The 17,204-nt window shown below is 34.6% G+C and overlaps 1 protein-coding gene across 2 annotated transcripts; it reads left to right on the top strand.

Annotated features, from left to right (window-relative positions):
* Positions 1 to 3,642: 3,642 nt before the first annotated feature.
* LOC141347393 (membrane cofactor protein) lies at positions 3,643 to 16,179 on the top strand. Of its 2 annotated transcripts, none has more exons than XM_073852405.1 (12): positions 3,643 to 3,952; positions 5,877 to 6,059; positions 6,141 to 6,240; positions 6,317 to 6,387; positions 7,279 to 7,458; positions 10,192 to 10,365; positions 10,765 to 10,848; positions 10,963 to 10,998; positions 11,296 to 11,349; positions 12,628 to 12,667; positions 15,623 to 15,693; positions 15,874 to 16,179. In XM_073852405.1, exons 1-11 carry the CDS (start codon positions 3,889 to 3,891, stop codon positions 15,684 to 15,686), a joined length of 1,050 nt encoding a protein of 349 aa, XP_073708506.1. In that variant the 5' UTR covers positions 3,643 to 3,888; the 3' UTR covers positions 15,687 to 15,693; positions 15,874 to 16,179. The 2 variants fall into 2 exon arrangements, with proteins under 2 accessions (XP_073708506.1, XP_073708505.1); XM_073852404.1 differs by having other exon boundaries at positions 5,874 to 6,059.
* Positions 16,180 to 17,204: the final 1,025 nt, after the last annotated feature.

The following is a 17,204-nucleotide window of genomic DNA, read 5'->3' as shown; positions in this document are numbered from 1 at the left end:
ATATCTCTAGCTCTGACCGTTTAAAATACTTCCTGAGGGAACAAAGTTGATTTTATGAAGGTCATTCAGTTTCACTGATAAAGGGGAAGAAATAACAGCGGAATGCAATGAAACGATCACAGGTCAAACGTTTGGAATTTTCTAAAGTTTCAAAAAGCACAGGAATACCTGGAATGTTGTTTAAAAGAACTGCTTTCTATTTGAATATTTTAAAATGTATTATATTCTTATCATGCAAAGCTCAATTGTCAGCAGCAATTACTCTAGTAACCCCAATATAAATGATCAATTTTGAAAACAGTTCTGAATTATGAAAACTGGGGTAAGTAAGATTTTTGATCAAAAGTGACTACACTGCCAGTCAAAAGTTTTTGAACAGTAAGGTTTTTTAATGTTTGTGTCTTTTCTGCTCAATAAGCCTGCGTTTATTTGATCCAAAGTACAGCAAAAGCTATTAAAAATATTTTTACTATTTAAAATAACTGTTTTCTATTTAAATAGATTTTAAAATGGAATTTATTCCTGTGATGCAAAGTAAACTTCATTACTCCAGTCTTCAGTGTCACACGATCCTTCAGAAATCATTCTAATATGCTGTTTTAGCAGAATAAGAGGGATCATACATGCACGTGATTCAGCTGTTTTTTTAGTGATAGTTGTTCATGAGTCCCTTGTTTGTCCTGAACAGTTAAATTTTGGTTTTTCAACTTTTTTGTGTATTTGAACCCTTTCCAACAATGACTGTATGATTTTGAGATCCATCTTTTCAAACTGAGGACAACTGAGGGACTCATATGCAACTATTACAGAAGGTTTAAACGCTTGTTGATACTCCAAAAGGAAACACAAAGAGCCGGGGGTGAAAACTTTTACATTTGATAATCAGAGTAAATTGAACTTATTTTGTCTTCTGGAAAACATGTAAGTAACTTCTGTAGCTTCTGAAAGGCAGTATTATATTTAGACAAAATAAAAAAACACATCTTCATTCTGTTTTCAAAAGTTTTCACCCCCAGGTCTTAGTGCATTGTTTTTGCTTTTTCCTTTCCTTTTATATGATCTCTCTTATTTTTGGTAAAATATCCTTCAGAAATCATTCTAATATGCTATTTTGCTGTTCAAGAAGCATTTTTTATAAATATTTTTATTAGCAATATTCGAAACAGGTGAGTACATTGTACACTATAGCATTCAAAAGGTTGAGTTGATAGATATATATATAGGGGAAATAAATTATAGATATTAATACTTTGATATTTTAAATTCATCTGCTTCAAAGTGATGATAAAGACATTTATGTTATTATTATTATGTTACAAAAGTACAAAACAAAATCCATTTCAGATAAATGCCATACTTCTGAACTTTCTATTCAGCAAAGAAAAAAAAAAAAAAAATTCTACTCAGCTTTTTTCAACCTAATAATAATATAATGTTTTTGAGCAGCAAATCAGAATATTAGAATGATTTTTGAAGGATCATCTGGAGTAATAATTCTAAAAATTTAGCTTTGAAATCACAGGAATAAATTAGATTTTTAAATATATTCAAATAGAAAACAGTTATTTTAAATAGTAAATATATTTTACAATTTTACTGCTTTTGCTGTACTTTGGATCAAATAAATGCAGGCTTGTTGAGCATTCAAAGACTTATTTCAAAGACACTAAAAATCTTTTGACTGGTAGTGTACATTGATTTACTTTATCGTTTAGTTCACATTTATTTCCCATTACATTTCTGGAGTGATTACCATAATGTTGAAGGATGATGGGTAGTTTTGTTTTTTTCCACAAGGGTCATCAGCAGTTAAACTCTGTCAGGGTTCCCTGTGAGCTATGATGCTTGAATCATTAAAAGCTTTTGTGCTTAAGTACACACAGTTACTATAGCAATCCAAACCACAGTTTCTATGGAAGTCCACACACACTGAAGTTAGCCAAGTGTGACTGAAACACAGCAAGATGTTAAAAAAGCGCTCAAAATAAATCCATATGCTGATGTTAGCAGTGAGACGTGTGGCAAATAGTAACCATAAAGCTCTGAGTAAGAAAATGCCATTGTGACTAGGTTACACTGTGAAATATCATCATATTAAAACTACATGAGGGACGCCCTTGTTGGGGAACACCCTACACTGACTCATACATTCCATGAACTCAAGATGAAAACTGAAGACAAGACCTCACCAGGCTGGATTCATTTGCCTACTTTTGTTATTCAAATACATGTACACTATAGCAACAGCACTCATTTATTTATGTTGTACGATAAATACTCCTAATCGTGAACAGATTTTGGAGATGTTTCTGTGATGTTTTACATCTCAAAGTCATCCACAATGTAGGCTGTGTTTAGCTGATTAAACATACAGTAAAACATGCATATTGTGAAATACAATAAACATTAAAAATAACATTACTAAAGTATATTGTGATACTCCAGTCTTCAGTGTCACGTGATCCTTCAGAAGTCATTCTAATATGCTGATTTGTTGCTCAAGAAATATTACTCAAATATTAATCATTATCAATACTGAAAACAGTTGTACTGCTTAAAGGAGTAGTTCACTTTCAAAACAAAAATGTACAGATTTACTCACTCCCTTGTCAAGTAAAATGTTATCCTGAGGAAAACATTTCAGGAATTATCTCAATATAGTAGACTTCAATGGTGCCCCCGAGTTTGAACTTCCAAAATGCAGTTTAAATGCAGCTTCGAATGGTTCTTAACGATCCCAGCCGAGGTAGAAGAGTCTTATCTAGCAAAACGATCAGTCATTTTCCAAACAAATTGACAATTTCTATAATTTTTAACCTCAAACGATCGTCTTGTCTAGGTTTGCGTGAACTCTTCCCCAACTTCAAAACCATCCTACATCGCTGCTTACAAAGTGAACATACAAAGAAAATCAAACGCCCATTGCAAAAAAATAAAAAATAAAAAAGGTAAAACAGCGATGTAGGACGATTTTGAAGTTGAAGAAGATAACGAGATGAAAGTTGACAGACTACGCATGCGCATCGCAAGTCGAGCATTTGAGGTTAGAAAGTATATAAATTGTCAATTTGTTTCGGAAATAACCAATTGTTTCGCTAGATAAGACCCTTCTTCCTCGGCTGGAATCGTTTAGAGCCCTTTGAAGCTGCATTCAAACTGCATTTTGGAAGTTCAAGTTTAGGGTCACCATACATATCCACTATATGAAGAGAAATCCTGAAATGTTTTCCTCATAAAACATAATTTACGACTGAAAAAAGAAAGACATGAACATCTTGGTGAGTACATTATTTGTAAATGTTTGTTCTGGATTTTAGGCTCGTTTTAGCTGTTTTTTTTTTTCAGCAGGGTTTGTATTTATATCATTTTTTTCAGCATTCTTTGATAAAGTTCAGAAGGACAGTATGTAGCCTGTTTAATATAGAAATATTTAAAGAATTATAAATGTCCTTGTCACTTTTACACTTACTAAATTCATACTTGTTTAAAACAATTATTTTTACACACTTTACAGGCTACAGATTAAATACTCCTTTTAAATATAACAGACAGGGAGTGTCAGATTTAATCTGAGGAAAAGGGCAGTCTGAGAATACGTCACAGAATGGGCGTGTTTCTTCTAACATGAGTGAACTAGGTTCCCTTCAGCTGTTCAGTCGTCCACCCCGATCTATAAAGCTCCTTTTCCTTTTAATTGTCCAGTTTTTCTTTTTTATCTCCAGCGGGAAAGTGACAAATGAAGCTAATATGGAGAATATATTTGTCCGTGTAGATCTTTATCGCTACTTTATCCTCATGCGCACAGCCCGTTAAGTTTTTCCGCCGGTTGTTATATATCTACGACAAGTGTTTGTTGCTGGAAAACTAAATAAATCTATTCAAGTAACGATGACAACGGTGAAGGCTTGGTCACTACTTCTGCTACAGTTTTCATTGGTCTCCATGGGGAAAGGTAAGCTGCGTTTCCTTAAATTAAACGTCTTGAATGATTGTTTTTTAACCAAGTCAGTTTGTTAACTTCAGAAACTTTTCAACAGCCCGAGCAATTTCTTGAGCAGATGTAACTAAACCACGAGACAGACAACCTTGGGTTGGGCTGGTCTGTTTCTTTGAATTTTGATTTTATAGTTTTAATAGAATCTCGAAAATGAATAGTCAAGTGGAAAAATATCATTCTGGAAAGACAGCTATTGGAACTTTCCTGCAGGTGGAGCCACAATTGTCAAGTGCATAAATATAACTACTTGTAATACAAATAAAATGCATTTTTTGTAATGTTGAGGTTGGGAAGTCTCTTATGCTCACCAAGGCTGCATTTATTTTGATCAAAGACATTTTGAAAACAGTAATTGTTAAATATTATTACCATTTAAAAAAACTTTTCTATACAAATAGATTTAAAAAATGTAATTTATCTCTGATGGCAAAGATTGAAAACAGTTCCGCTGCTTAATATATTTTGTTAACCGTGATATTTAAGGATTATTTGATGAAATTTCAAAAGAATTGCATTTATTTAAAACAGAAATCTTTTTAAACTAACGTGTCCTAAATAAAAGTGTTTATTTGACCACAAAACCAGTCATAAGGGTATTTATTTGTTTATTTTTCATAAAAAAGCTGAGTAAATAAGCCATTTCCATTAATGTATGGGCAATATTTGGCTGAGATACAACTATTTGAAAATCTGAAATCTGAGGGTGTGAAAAAGCCAAAATATTAAGAAAACGCCTTTAAATTTGTCCAAATTAAGTTTTTATAATTGCATATTGCTAATCAAAAAATAGGTTTTGATATATTTGCAGTAGAAAATTTACAAAATATCTTCATGAAACATGATCTTTACTTAATATCCTAATGATTTTTGCCATAAAAGAAAAAACAATAACAATAATACAATGTATTTTTCGTTACTGCTTCAAATATACCCGTGCTACTTATTTCACTTTCAGAACAAAAAGTGACAGATAATGTACTCATCCCCTTGTCATCCAAGATGTTCATGTCTTTCTTCAGTCGTAAAGAAATTATGTTTTTTGAGGAAAACATTTCAGGATTTCTCTCCATATAATGGATATGTATGGTGCCCCTAAGTTTGAACTTCCAAAATGCAGCTTAAATGCAGCTTCAAAGGGCTCTAAACGATCCTAGCCGAGGAAGAAGGGTCTTATCTAGTCAAATGATGGGTTATTGAAAAAAATGGACAATTTATATACTTTTTAACCTCAAATGCTCATCTTGTCTCATCTCTGTGATGACCCTGGTCAGTACTGTTAGGGTATGTTGAAAACCCATCTTGTTTTCTTCTCCAACTTCAAAATCGTCCTACATCGCTGCAGAAGTACAAAGTTAACATACGAAGAAGTTCAAACGCCCTTTACAAAAAAGATAAAACAGTGTTGTAGGGTGATTTTGAAGTTGAAGATGAAAACTAGATGGGAGTTTTTTTGACATACCCTAACTGTATTGACCCAGGTTAAACAGACTATGCATCACAGAGACAAGACAAACATTTGAGGTTAAAAAGTATATAAATTGTCAATTTGTTTCTAAAATAACTGACCGTTTTGCTAGATAAGACCCTTCTTCTTCAGGTGGAATCATGTAGAGCCCTTTGGAGCTGCATTTAGGAAGTTCAAATTTGGGGGCACCATACATATCCATTATATGGAGAGAAATCCTGAAATATTTTAACATAATTAAACATAATTTCTTTACCACTAAAAAAAAGACATGAATATCTTGGATGACAAGGGGTGAGTACATTATCTGTAAATTTTTGTTCTGAAAGTGAACTAATCCTTTAAGACATAAGTCCTAAATCTTGCTGACCCTAAACTTTTGACTAAAATCCGTTCTCGTGGTTGTTTTAGCAGGCTGTCCACTTCCAGAATTGACTGGCAATTTTGTCTTGTCCTCGGATTCCATACTGAAGAATAGCTTCCCGGACAATTCACAAGCTCTTCTGGAGTGTGCTAAAGGATACGAGAGAAAGGACGGTTCATCTTCGATTACCTGCTTGAATGGTGTCTGGAGTGATGTGGAATTAATCTGCAAAAGTAATTCACTTTTGACTTCGGGAAATCGGGTGTTCCCCAAGTATGTGTTATACTAAACTGCTGTGTTTGCTTTCATTTCAGAGATAGACTGTGGACAACCTAACCCTTCACCACATATGAGCTACAATATCCGTGATGGAACGTTGTTTGGTGCCTATATACAACCTGTATGTGACATAGGGTAAGGTCTGCTGCGGCCCCTGCTGTCCAGATTGCACTCGTACTTGTAATTTACTGTTTTTTTTATCTTTACCCAGATATGATCTGGAAGGAACAAGCCACAGGCAATGTCTTGTTTCTGGCTGGAGTGGGAGAGCTGAATGTTTATGTGAGTCCTTAGCGTTGGATAGATGCATATCAGTGTTAGATATTTTCTATATCTTTACTTTTTAATTTTAGTTAAAGTTTTAGTAATTTTAATGATTTTTTGTAATTTTATTAATTTATTAAAATTTTCATTTAATAATTTTTCTTCAGCCTGATCTCATGACGAAAACATACCTGTGGGAACTTTTTCACAAGACACAAAATAATTTTTTTTTTCCTGAAACAGATGAACGTACATACGGTATGTTTTATGTGATGTTGGTTTTGTATGTGTCACTGCAGTTCTGACTTGAAATTGATTGTTGAGTGGCGCTATAACTCTAAATCTCGGAAATCGTTTAAAAAAAACGTACCATCTGCACTACACCTAAAAGCGAACGTGACATAAAAACAATTGCCGTTTTAGCTTGTTTTTCGATCTCAAATCTATAAGATCTTTAATTGTGAGTCGTGTTTCTCACGGGATTCACATCTTAAGTCCAATTCCGTGCCGGCTGAACTACCGAGCAAGCTTGTTACATACGGAAAGCAAATATGTAGCTATAATCATAACTTTGCACAAAAACAATTACAAGTGCTCACTGTTTTACCACCTCTAGTGTTAATTTCTGTTGGAAATTGCAGTGATATATACTTATTGGTAAAATGAGAAAAGTTCCCACAGGTACAATTTCATCATGAGATCAGGTAGTTTTTCTTAATGCCTCAAGTTAAACTAGTTAAAAAACTGAAAACATTGCCTGGGCAATTTGGTGAAATAAAATACATTTACAGTTTAATTTAGTTCATGTTTATTTTACTTTTCAGGAAAAAAATAACTGTGATAACCCTGATGAGCAACTTCAAAGTCGGAGATGTTGTAACAGCCTCTCTCTCACTGTGTCTTTTATAGTGACAACATGTTTACCACTGGATCAAATTGAGCATGGCAAGACCAATGCACCCAGAGAAGAACCTGAGTTTAATGATGTCATTACATTTTCCTGTGATGAAGAATACATCCTTGTTGGAAACAGCTCCATTACATGTGGTGAATACGGGGAATATAGTTCACCACCTCCAAATTGCAAAGGTCAGTTTTTTTAATTTAAGTTTTTATTTCTACAGTTAAGGTCAAAAGTTTACATACACATTGCAGAATCTGCAAAATGTTAATTATTTTACCAAAATAAGAGGGATCATACAAAATGCATGTTATTTTTTATTTGGTACTGACGTGAATAAGATAATTTACGTAAAAACATATAGTCCACAAAAGAAAATAATAGTTGAATTTATAAAAAATTACCCTGTTCAAAAGTTTACATTCTTAAAAAAGTCTTACATTCTTAGATTCTTAATACTGTGTTGTTACGTGAATGATCCACAGTTGCTCATGAGTCCCTTGTTTGTCCTGAACAGTTAAACTGCCCGCTGTTCTTTAGAAATATCCTTCAGGTCCCACAAATTCTTTGGTTTTTCAGGATTTTTGTGTATTTGAGATCCTTCTTTTGACACTGAGGATAACTGAGGGACTCATATGCAATTATTACAAAAGGTTCAAATGCTCACTGATGCTCCAGAAGGAAAACACAATAAAAAATATCAAATTATTTGTCTCTGGAAACCCATCGCTAAGTAAAAGAATAAGTAAGGGTGCTGTAAGATCTGACCCTTGACCAGTTTGAGCATGTATTTGGATTCAGTCACTGGGGTTGCAGCACTATCAGGATGTCGTGTTTCCGTTATGATAATAACGTGTATATGAAAAGATCTGGATGCACGCTTATTCTGCTTAAACACGAAGCTTTTATTTACACACTATTCAGCTGTGCAACATGAGTTCTAACTCTCTTTTCAGCAAGAGATACACAACCAAACGCTGACTCATTTGCATTACCAATACTGACAGGTGATACAGCCAATAAGAAAAGACAATATGTTGCCTCTAACATATGATTGGCTTATAGCCAAACGTGAGAATACTACAAGGGCACAGCATGTTATAACTCAACCTGATGAACTCATCCTGCCACACAGTTGCGTTGCCCTTTCACGTTATTGCCCTTTCATTTTATTGTTTTGTCCTCTTATTGACCTGTTTATTTAGGTTGGCTCACATCTCTAGGTAAATTTCTACTGTACCTGAAGGTCCTCTTCTTCTTGTTTAGCAGGTCCTTCAGGCCTTTTGTGATTATTTTTGTCTTAGTTGTATATGTTGAAATGATCTGTAGTAGTGAGCCTTCAGTGACTCACTGCTCCCGGTCTGTTTCCTCCAAGCCCTACAGAATCATCTCATCCTCATGTTTCCACTTCATCATAGTACTGGTAGTGGCAGATTTGTTGAAAGATGTTTCTAGGGAGGAGATGTATCTTTCTGTGGAACCATTATGATACAGACTGGGGAGTATCGGATGGCTGTGCCTGGCAGTGCTGGAAGATTAATAGTGTTTGTATAGAGTTGTTAGAGTTATAGTGTTAATAGTGAGAGGTGTAAAAAAACTTTTAAATGAACACTCCCAATTACTCAAAAATCATTCTAATATGCTTATTATCAATGTTGGAAATTGTTATGCTGCTTAATATTTTTTGTAAAATGTGATACTTTTTTTCAGGATTCTTTGATGAAAAAAAGAGTTAAAAAGAACAGCATTTATTTAAAATAGAAATGTTTTCTAACAAATCTGGGATCGGTAAATTTTTATTTAAGAAATTAATACTTTTATTCAGCTAGGATGTGTTAAATTGATAAAAAGTGATAGCAAATAGTTTAGAAAAGATTAGAAAAGATTTAGATTTTGAATAAATGCTGTTTTTATTACTCATCAAAGTATCACAGGTTCCAAAAAAAAAAAAAAGCAGCACAACTGTTGCCAACATAGATATTTCTAATAATAAATCATATTATATGTGTAAGCATATTAGAATGATTCCTAAAGGACTTAAGACTGAAGTGATGGCTGATGGAAAATTCAGCTTTGCATCACATGAATAAATTCTATTTTTAAAGTATATTAAAATACAATCCAATACTATCCATTATTTTAACATTTTACAGTATTACTGTTTTTTTTTTTGATCAAATAAATGCAGCATTGACTCCTAAATAGATTTTTTTTTTACCACAAGTAATAGATTAATTTATGACAAGAGTGCAACTCAAAAAATAACAGGAGTTCTAACCTTTGTCACAAAAAGACTTTCTTCGTTGCCTTTTTCCCTGTCACACTTTAGAAATCCTAAAAAATTATAAATCCGCTGAAAACGTAACATCTCAAAATTCATCCTTTGATAACCATTTTATAATCAGACATTGCATTACCATGGTAAATGTACATCAAAATCATATTACAAAATGTTTTCATTCATGAATTACAAAAATGTAAGTTTGGATTTTCACATCTATGTTCAAAAATGGGAGTGACGGTTAAAGGGCTAAAAAACATTACAAATCTTACTGATCCAAAACTTTTGAACAGAGCCGTATTGAACAACTGAATAAAAAAAAATGAATCTATCTGTAAAAATATTGCTACAATCCATCATCTGTCTGTTATTTCAGTTATGCTTAAAGCAGATAAATGTTTCTTTCCATGGAAACATCCTTTATAGTCTTGGATTCTAACATGCTTTGGAATTTTGTTTTGAATTTTTTTTTTGGTTGACTTAACATTACTGAAATGCCATGCATGCTGCAGTGTGTCAGATGTCTTGAGATGTGGTTTTAGTGCTATATTTTGTTTATTACAGTCTGCCAGCATTTACTGCTTAACAAAAACATGTTTATGTTGTATGGACTTCAATCAAGTTTCCTTTCTATTCCCAGCTATTGAATGTCCAGTTCCTGAAATTACTTTCGGTAGGCAGACCGAAGGAAATCCTCCGTACTTTTATAAAAGTGAAGCCACGTTTGAATGCGGGCCAGGTTATAGGATGAAAGGTTTAGCTACATCAGTGTGTGAAAAGAGTGGCTGGACTCCCCTTCCTGTCTGTGTTGAAGGTAAGCTGAACCTTTTGAATGCTATATGGATGGGAATTTATTTTCCAAGGTGTGCATTCATGATATGAGTGATATGTAGTCCAGTACAGGACCTGCAGCATTTCCTGCGGTGATTTCAAGGGACACTCTGCTGCATTTTTATGATTGACACATATATCAGATGGAGCTAAGAGTGCTGCACTTGTACTGGAAGCTAAAAGCATAATCAAATTAGATAAAATGTGAAACAAATTTGTGAATGAATGGCATTCTTCAGAAATCTTTGGATCTTACTCCAGTGGTTTTGCATTCCATATACATTATGTTCAAATCAACTGAATTGTCTAGATGTTTGCACAACATGTGAAATGTTGAATTGGAGAAGATTGCACAAGCAGATAATGTATTCATTTTTTTCAGTCATCATAACACCAACAAAACCAAGCACTACCACAAACAAAGTCACAACAATAGGCACAACAACAGCCTCCACCCAGTTACATGGTAAGGAGTCCAGCCCACAAAATCATGTTTTTTTTTGTTTGTTTGTTGCAGGTTTCACACTAATTACGCTATTGTTATGCAGTAATGGTTATTTAATGATGTATTTTATTGCAGGAAGAATTGAAGAACAGCCCACTAATGCTTCACCAAGTGAGTCATCCTTTAAATTCAATGATACTTACACTGTACTGAATGAAATGTCTGACTGCATCACCCTCAGGGAAAGTAATACAGTAATCGTGGATGGAGCTGACTGTATTTTGTCGAACAACATATGTCACTCTATGATATTACACTCAGTGATTATAATGGCTTATTATGTCTTGCAAATAAGAGAAGTGATCACTACTGTAACTGAGGGCCAACACATACTGTATCTATTGAGTGTTTATCTATTTTGTTCATGTATCTCAATGTTTTTATTAACACAAATGTTGATATTTTTAGGTGCCTTTGTGATTGTGATTGTGACTGTGTTTGTGACTTCAGCTGTGGCTTGTTGTAAGTATATGAAAGATTTGGATTAAACTATATGTATGAGACATTTGATGCAAAATTCACTTTTTAATGGTGTTTGCATATAAATGTGACCCTGGACCACAAAACCAGTCATAAGGTTAATTTTTACAAAACTGAGATGTATGCATCATATAAAAGTTCAATAAATACGCTTTCTATTGATATATGGTTTGTTAGGATAGGACAATATTTGGCCGAGATACATCTATTTGAAAATCTGGAATCTGAGGGTGCAAAACAATCAAAATACTGAGAAAATCACCTTTAAAGTTCTCCAAATTAAGTCCTTAACAATGCATATTACTAATCAAAAATTACATTTTGATATATTTATAGTAGGAATTTTTACAAAAAATCTTCATGGAACATGATCTTTACTTAATTTCCTAATGATTTTTGGCATAAAAGAAAAATCAATAATTTTGACCCATACAATGTATTTTTGGCTATTGCTACAAATATACCCCAGCGACTTAAGACAGGTTTTGTGGTCCAGGGTCACAAATGTGTCTCAGCAGTGTGTGGACAGACACATGTATCATACATTACAATGATAAAACTCCTTTCACTCCTTTTTTAAATCCCAGTCTCAATTATAATGGCGTTTTGATACTGCTTAGACCACACCCACGACCAATTGCGGACAGTCCCATATTAACATATTTCCTCCCTCAGTCATTTGTTCGCTGTCCGCCATTTTCTACATTTTCTCAAATTGATGACAGCAAAGATGTTTATACTGTTACAAAAGATTTCTATTTCAAATAAATTCTGTTCTTTTGAACATTCTATTTATGTAGGAATCCTAAAAAGTATCCACAAATCCTAAAAAAAAAAAAAGGTTTCCACCAAAATATTAAGCACTACTGAAGATTGGAGTAATGGCTGCTGAAAATTCAGCTTTGTATCTTAGGAATAAATTGCATTTTAAATTGTTTAAACAGAAAACAGATAAGTTTTACTATAGTTTTTACTGTATTTGTGATTCCACTTGGTGTTCATAAGTAACTTTCAACAACATTAAACACATCTTAATGACTCCATATTTTTGAATGGTGTGTATGTGTGTGTGTGTGTATACTTTTGGGGTTGGTAAGATTTCCAATGCATTTATTTTATAGTGCAGTGAATACCATGCTAATCTTTTACACATTAAACAAATGTGTAATGCACAACTTTTCTTGATCCCATTCTGAGGCTTTTGGTATTTTTATTTTTATTTTTTACAAATTTGTAGTAATATCTTTTTACTTTCCACAGGCCTTCTGATTTTGGGATATCGTCATTATAAACACAAAGGGTGAGTATAACACTTGGTGTCTTTTTTGATTAGATAAAGTAGACAGGCTTTTTTAGGGTGTGTTCACAGTTAGCGTCCTTTTTGACAAGCGTTTTACTTGCAAATAGCAGCCGAGGGCGTCTTTTGTTGCTAAAACAGCAGCCTAGTGCTGTGTGGTGCAGAAATTGTCGAGAAAGAGGCTTTGAAGTTATTGGGTAGAATTTCGGTTACCAACATTTGTAGCAGGTCTTCAGATTTTTTTTAGTCTAACCGAGCGAAGCAGCAACTTCCGCAGTGTGTTACCGGGGAAGCGTCGCTTCAGAAAGCGCATCCAAATTAAATTGAAGTTGACATGAAAACTGAATACGACTACGGTGACATTTGTGTGAGTCCAGTACACTTGTTCTTTACTGGTGAATGAAATCTCCACCTGCGAACAGACATGTTTGTTCGCCCACGCCACCTTCACCTTCTTCTGGTCAGCTGTCAAAAAGCTTTTTTTTTTTTTTTTTTTTTTTTTTAGAAAAGTAGAACTTTTTTTTTACATGAAAAGACGCTCTGAGCTGCAGGAAAAGATGCCGGCAGTGGCGTTTTTTAAACTTGAAGTGTGTCGAGCGTCTTTTTCGCTCTGAGCTTTCGGGCGTTTTTTTTCTTGGCACTGAGAGTTAAAGAAAGGAGCACCACTGTTTTTAAAAAATCGGTAGGAGCATGCCGAATGCCGAGTGTCTTTTTCACACTGAAAGTGCAGACGTTTTTTTCTTGGCATTTTTTCTCAGTGCAGAGAGTTGAAAAATGTTCAACTTTGAGTAAAATGCTGCACTTATCACTGTCTGGCCACATGTCCACTAAAGAGTTTTTTCCCGAGGCTGGTGTATTTTTTTTTCATAGTTTCAATGGGAGCACAGCTTTTTTTAAACCCCAAGAGCGTGCAGAAACGTTTTCGCGCTGAACGTTTGAACGTTTATTTCTTGGCATTTTTTTTCTGAGCACCTGGTATTTTCAACCAGCTAAAAATGCTTTGTTGGACATGCAGCTTATTTCTTCAATTATTCTCAATGGGAGCATTGCATTTTTTAAAATGCCAGGAGCATGCTGAGCACTGAACGTCTTTTTCACACTGAGCTCTGAGCTTTCGGCCGTTTTTTCTCGGCACCGAGAGTTGAAGAAAGTTCAGCTTTGAGTAAAACGCTGCTTTCATCACTGTCAGGCCACGTTTCCACCAAAGCGCTGTTTCTCATGGCAGGCGTATATTTTTTTTTCAATTGTTCTCAATGGGACCGCCACTCTTTTATTTTAAACGCGAGGAACGTGCCGATTGCTGAGGGATTTAATCATTTGAAAGCTTAGAAGCTCAAGAATCATCTGGTGAAAACCATTTTGAACCATTTTGTAATCGGCAATTCCATTGCTTGACCATGGAAATGGTACTTTAATATGGTTTGGCGGTCTCCTCCCCCTTAGCGGTGTCATATTACAAAATGCATTATGGTCTTTTAGAATCACAACTTTTTACATATTGTCAAAAAACATATCATTGAAAAGGTCTGACTCTCAGGATTGCATATTTAGAGGTTATTTTGTGATTGACTGAAAATTTTCAGAAAAAAATAGACTTTTGTGACAGATAAATGCTGACAAAAATATATATGGCATTTGGATGGCACCCGGTGGCTGTTTGTGGTATAACGCCCTAAACAAACTTTCACAGGAACCTTAATTTTTTTCATATCAACTTCAAATTTGGAACATAACTTATTTAGATGTGAGGCTTCAATTTGATATCGAATTAAATAAAACCTGTTATGTGAAATATGTATTTTATATAAAATATAATAAATTGTACAGTGCATTTTGTTTACAGTAAATTTAAACTTCAATAATTTATTGATACTTATTATTATTATTATTTTTATTTATTTATTTATTTTTTTAAATTCCACTTCTGCAATAATCTGCTGATTGTCTTCTTTAAAAATAGACCAACCTTAGATCTGTATTCCAAAGTGTTCATGAATTACAACAATTGAACTTTGGATAGTGCACTTTCATGCCTATTTTAAAAAATGGGGGCGACAGTTAAGGGGTTAATTGTATGTTTTTCACACATTTTTACCAATCATTTAATAACTAAAATGTAACCACTAGCAAGTAGCAAATAAATATTGTTTTATCAAAGCAACCTTTTCTTGTCAAAAAAGACACCAAGTGTGAACACGCTCTTATCTGTCAGTTGATTTAAAGTAATTGTAGTGCAGCTGAGCTCAGCATGGCCAACTTTCACTCCGCTTCAACTGCATGCTGCTGTACACTTGCATTCATCCACACAATTAACATCATGTTTTCTCTTGCCATTTCCTGGCAATAATCTTTTTTCACCTTTCATAAGGTGTTGCAACAAGAAATATACACACCCACTTTGATTTATGTTTTTACTATCAGTCTGGACGCTAGCTCTTCTTGTGCTTGATTTGTGGCTTTTGTTCAGTTATTAGTTTGATTCTTTTGTACAATAACAGAAGATGTGCTTTTGGGCTAATAAAACTCATGCAGTAACATAAAACATAGTGTGACCCACTGTACTGGTTTAAAAGAAGTCATAAAGTCCACGTACAAGTGCCCACCCTTAACCTTTTCCAGCAATTCCCAGCATGCTCATCATGAGTTAATAGCAAACAATCTCAATCTCAAGTAAATTATTGCTGATGTGCCTTGTGAGCATGTATTACAGTACATCGTCTGGGTACATAATGAGCCGTAGTTTTAATTAAAAGGTGTGCTGTCACAAAGGAAAAGGAGGTCTGGTGCTGCTAGCAAAATGACAAAAATAACTATGCCGAGCTAATGTCTGACCAGATACTAATTACATTCAAACAGCATGCGGAGCGGATGGCTATTTGAAGATGAACAAAAAATGAATGTGTCCAATAAATTATGTATTATAATGACTTTATCTCCTTGTTTGATAATGCTGCATAGTTCATACAATACTGGCGAAGAACTGAGGACAAAAGAAGAGTTATTGCTAAATCAAAGTGTCTGAGCTCAAGGTATCCACCCATATGTAAATCTTCATTTGCTTATATGTTTTCATCCAATGACTAATGCACTCATTAGTTCTCAGTTATTTCTGGCATTAGTTGCAAAGTAGTCTTGATTAATAATTATTAATGTGTTATTGTGTCATGTTTATTGTCCTTAATGTGTTTTCTCTGGACTCTTAACCACAGGGCAAACAATCGGACGGCTCCTTTGCTCCTGTAGCCTTATTCCTGCACATGGATGTTGTATTTTATAAACTAGATATTGTTAGGGGTTCGAGTGCGTAGCACTGAAACCCTATTGTTTTTGTTAGGATTTTTATTATTATTATTATTTTTCCGCCGTAAAACTGAACGTGCAGCCCAAACCGTAAGTGCTAGAGACTTGAAACTTGGTCAGAAGATAGAGCAAAAATCGAGGAGAACCTATCAAAGTATCAGCCCAATCGGACCATAGGTGGCGCTACAGCGCAAAAAACTAAAATTTTTGACATTTTGGCCATAATCTCGTAAACCGCTTGTCGTAGACTCAAAAACTTTACATCGTTGCGTTCCTTGGGTCAGGCCGAACAAAAGTGTATTACAAAATTTTTGAGCTGCGACGCACGGTTGACCCCGAAAAATGGACGTATGTCCGAAACCTACTTTTGCGAACTAGTCCTAGGTTTTTCGCCCGATCGGAACCAAACCAGTGCAGGAATATTCTCTGGACACTGAATATCAATAATTATCAAAAAAAAGTTGCATTTTTCACTCACGGTCGTAAAGGACCACCAAAACGTTCGAAAGTGAGGGGTCAATTTTACTAAAATGGCTATAACATTTGAACGGAATGAGATATCTTCACCAAACTCGGTACACATGTGTACAAGCTCGATCCTTGGTCAAATCAAATCAAATTGCGAAGCTTGACCACTTGGTGGCGCTATAAGACGGAAAAAACATATTTTTGGCTATAAATACACAGCAGTTAGTCCGATCGACTTGAAAATTGGTATGTAGACTCTTGGACCAAAGGGGCACAAGGGTCTATAAGGACATTGGCGTATCTCAAAAAACATGGCCGCCATTGGCCAATGAAGTTTGAGCACCTATTTGACAAGGTTAACGGAGGTCAATCAGAAAGAAACTCGGTGGGCATGTTCGACTCACGGCCCTAAAGGTCTGTAAGAATTTTGAAAGAAATCGGCCACTAGTTGGCGCTAACGAGTTTTTTTGGCTATGGAATCGCGCGGCGTTTCACACATCCACACAATATGCATATCATTTGATAGATCTCCTCATGCCGAGAAAAACTGCTTCAAGAACCATTGCTGTCAATCAAATCGTTCATTAATTATTCACAAATATGTTATAAACCTACTTTTGCGAACTAGTCCTAGGTTTTTCGCCCGATCTGGATCAAACCACTGCAGTAATATTCTCTGGACTCTCTAGATCAATAATTATCAAAAAAATGTTGAATTTTGTCCTTTGGTTGGCTATAATGGGCTCATTTAGTAAAGGGGGCGTGGCAATAT

The sequence above is a fragment of the Garra rufa genome, chromosome 12 (genome assembly GCF_049309525.1).
Source record: "Garra rufa chromosome 12, GarRuf1.0, whole genome shotgun sequence".
Classification (NCBI taxonomy): domain Eukaryota; kingdom Metazoa; phylum Chordata; class Actinopteri; order Cypriniformes; family Cyprinidae; genus Garra; species Garra rufa.
The sequence above is the reverse complement of the archived record's forward strand: the minus strand, read 5'-3'. Positions and strand labels throughout refer to the sequence as shown.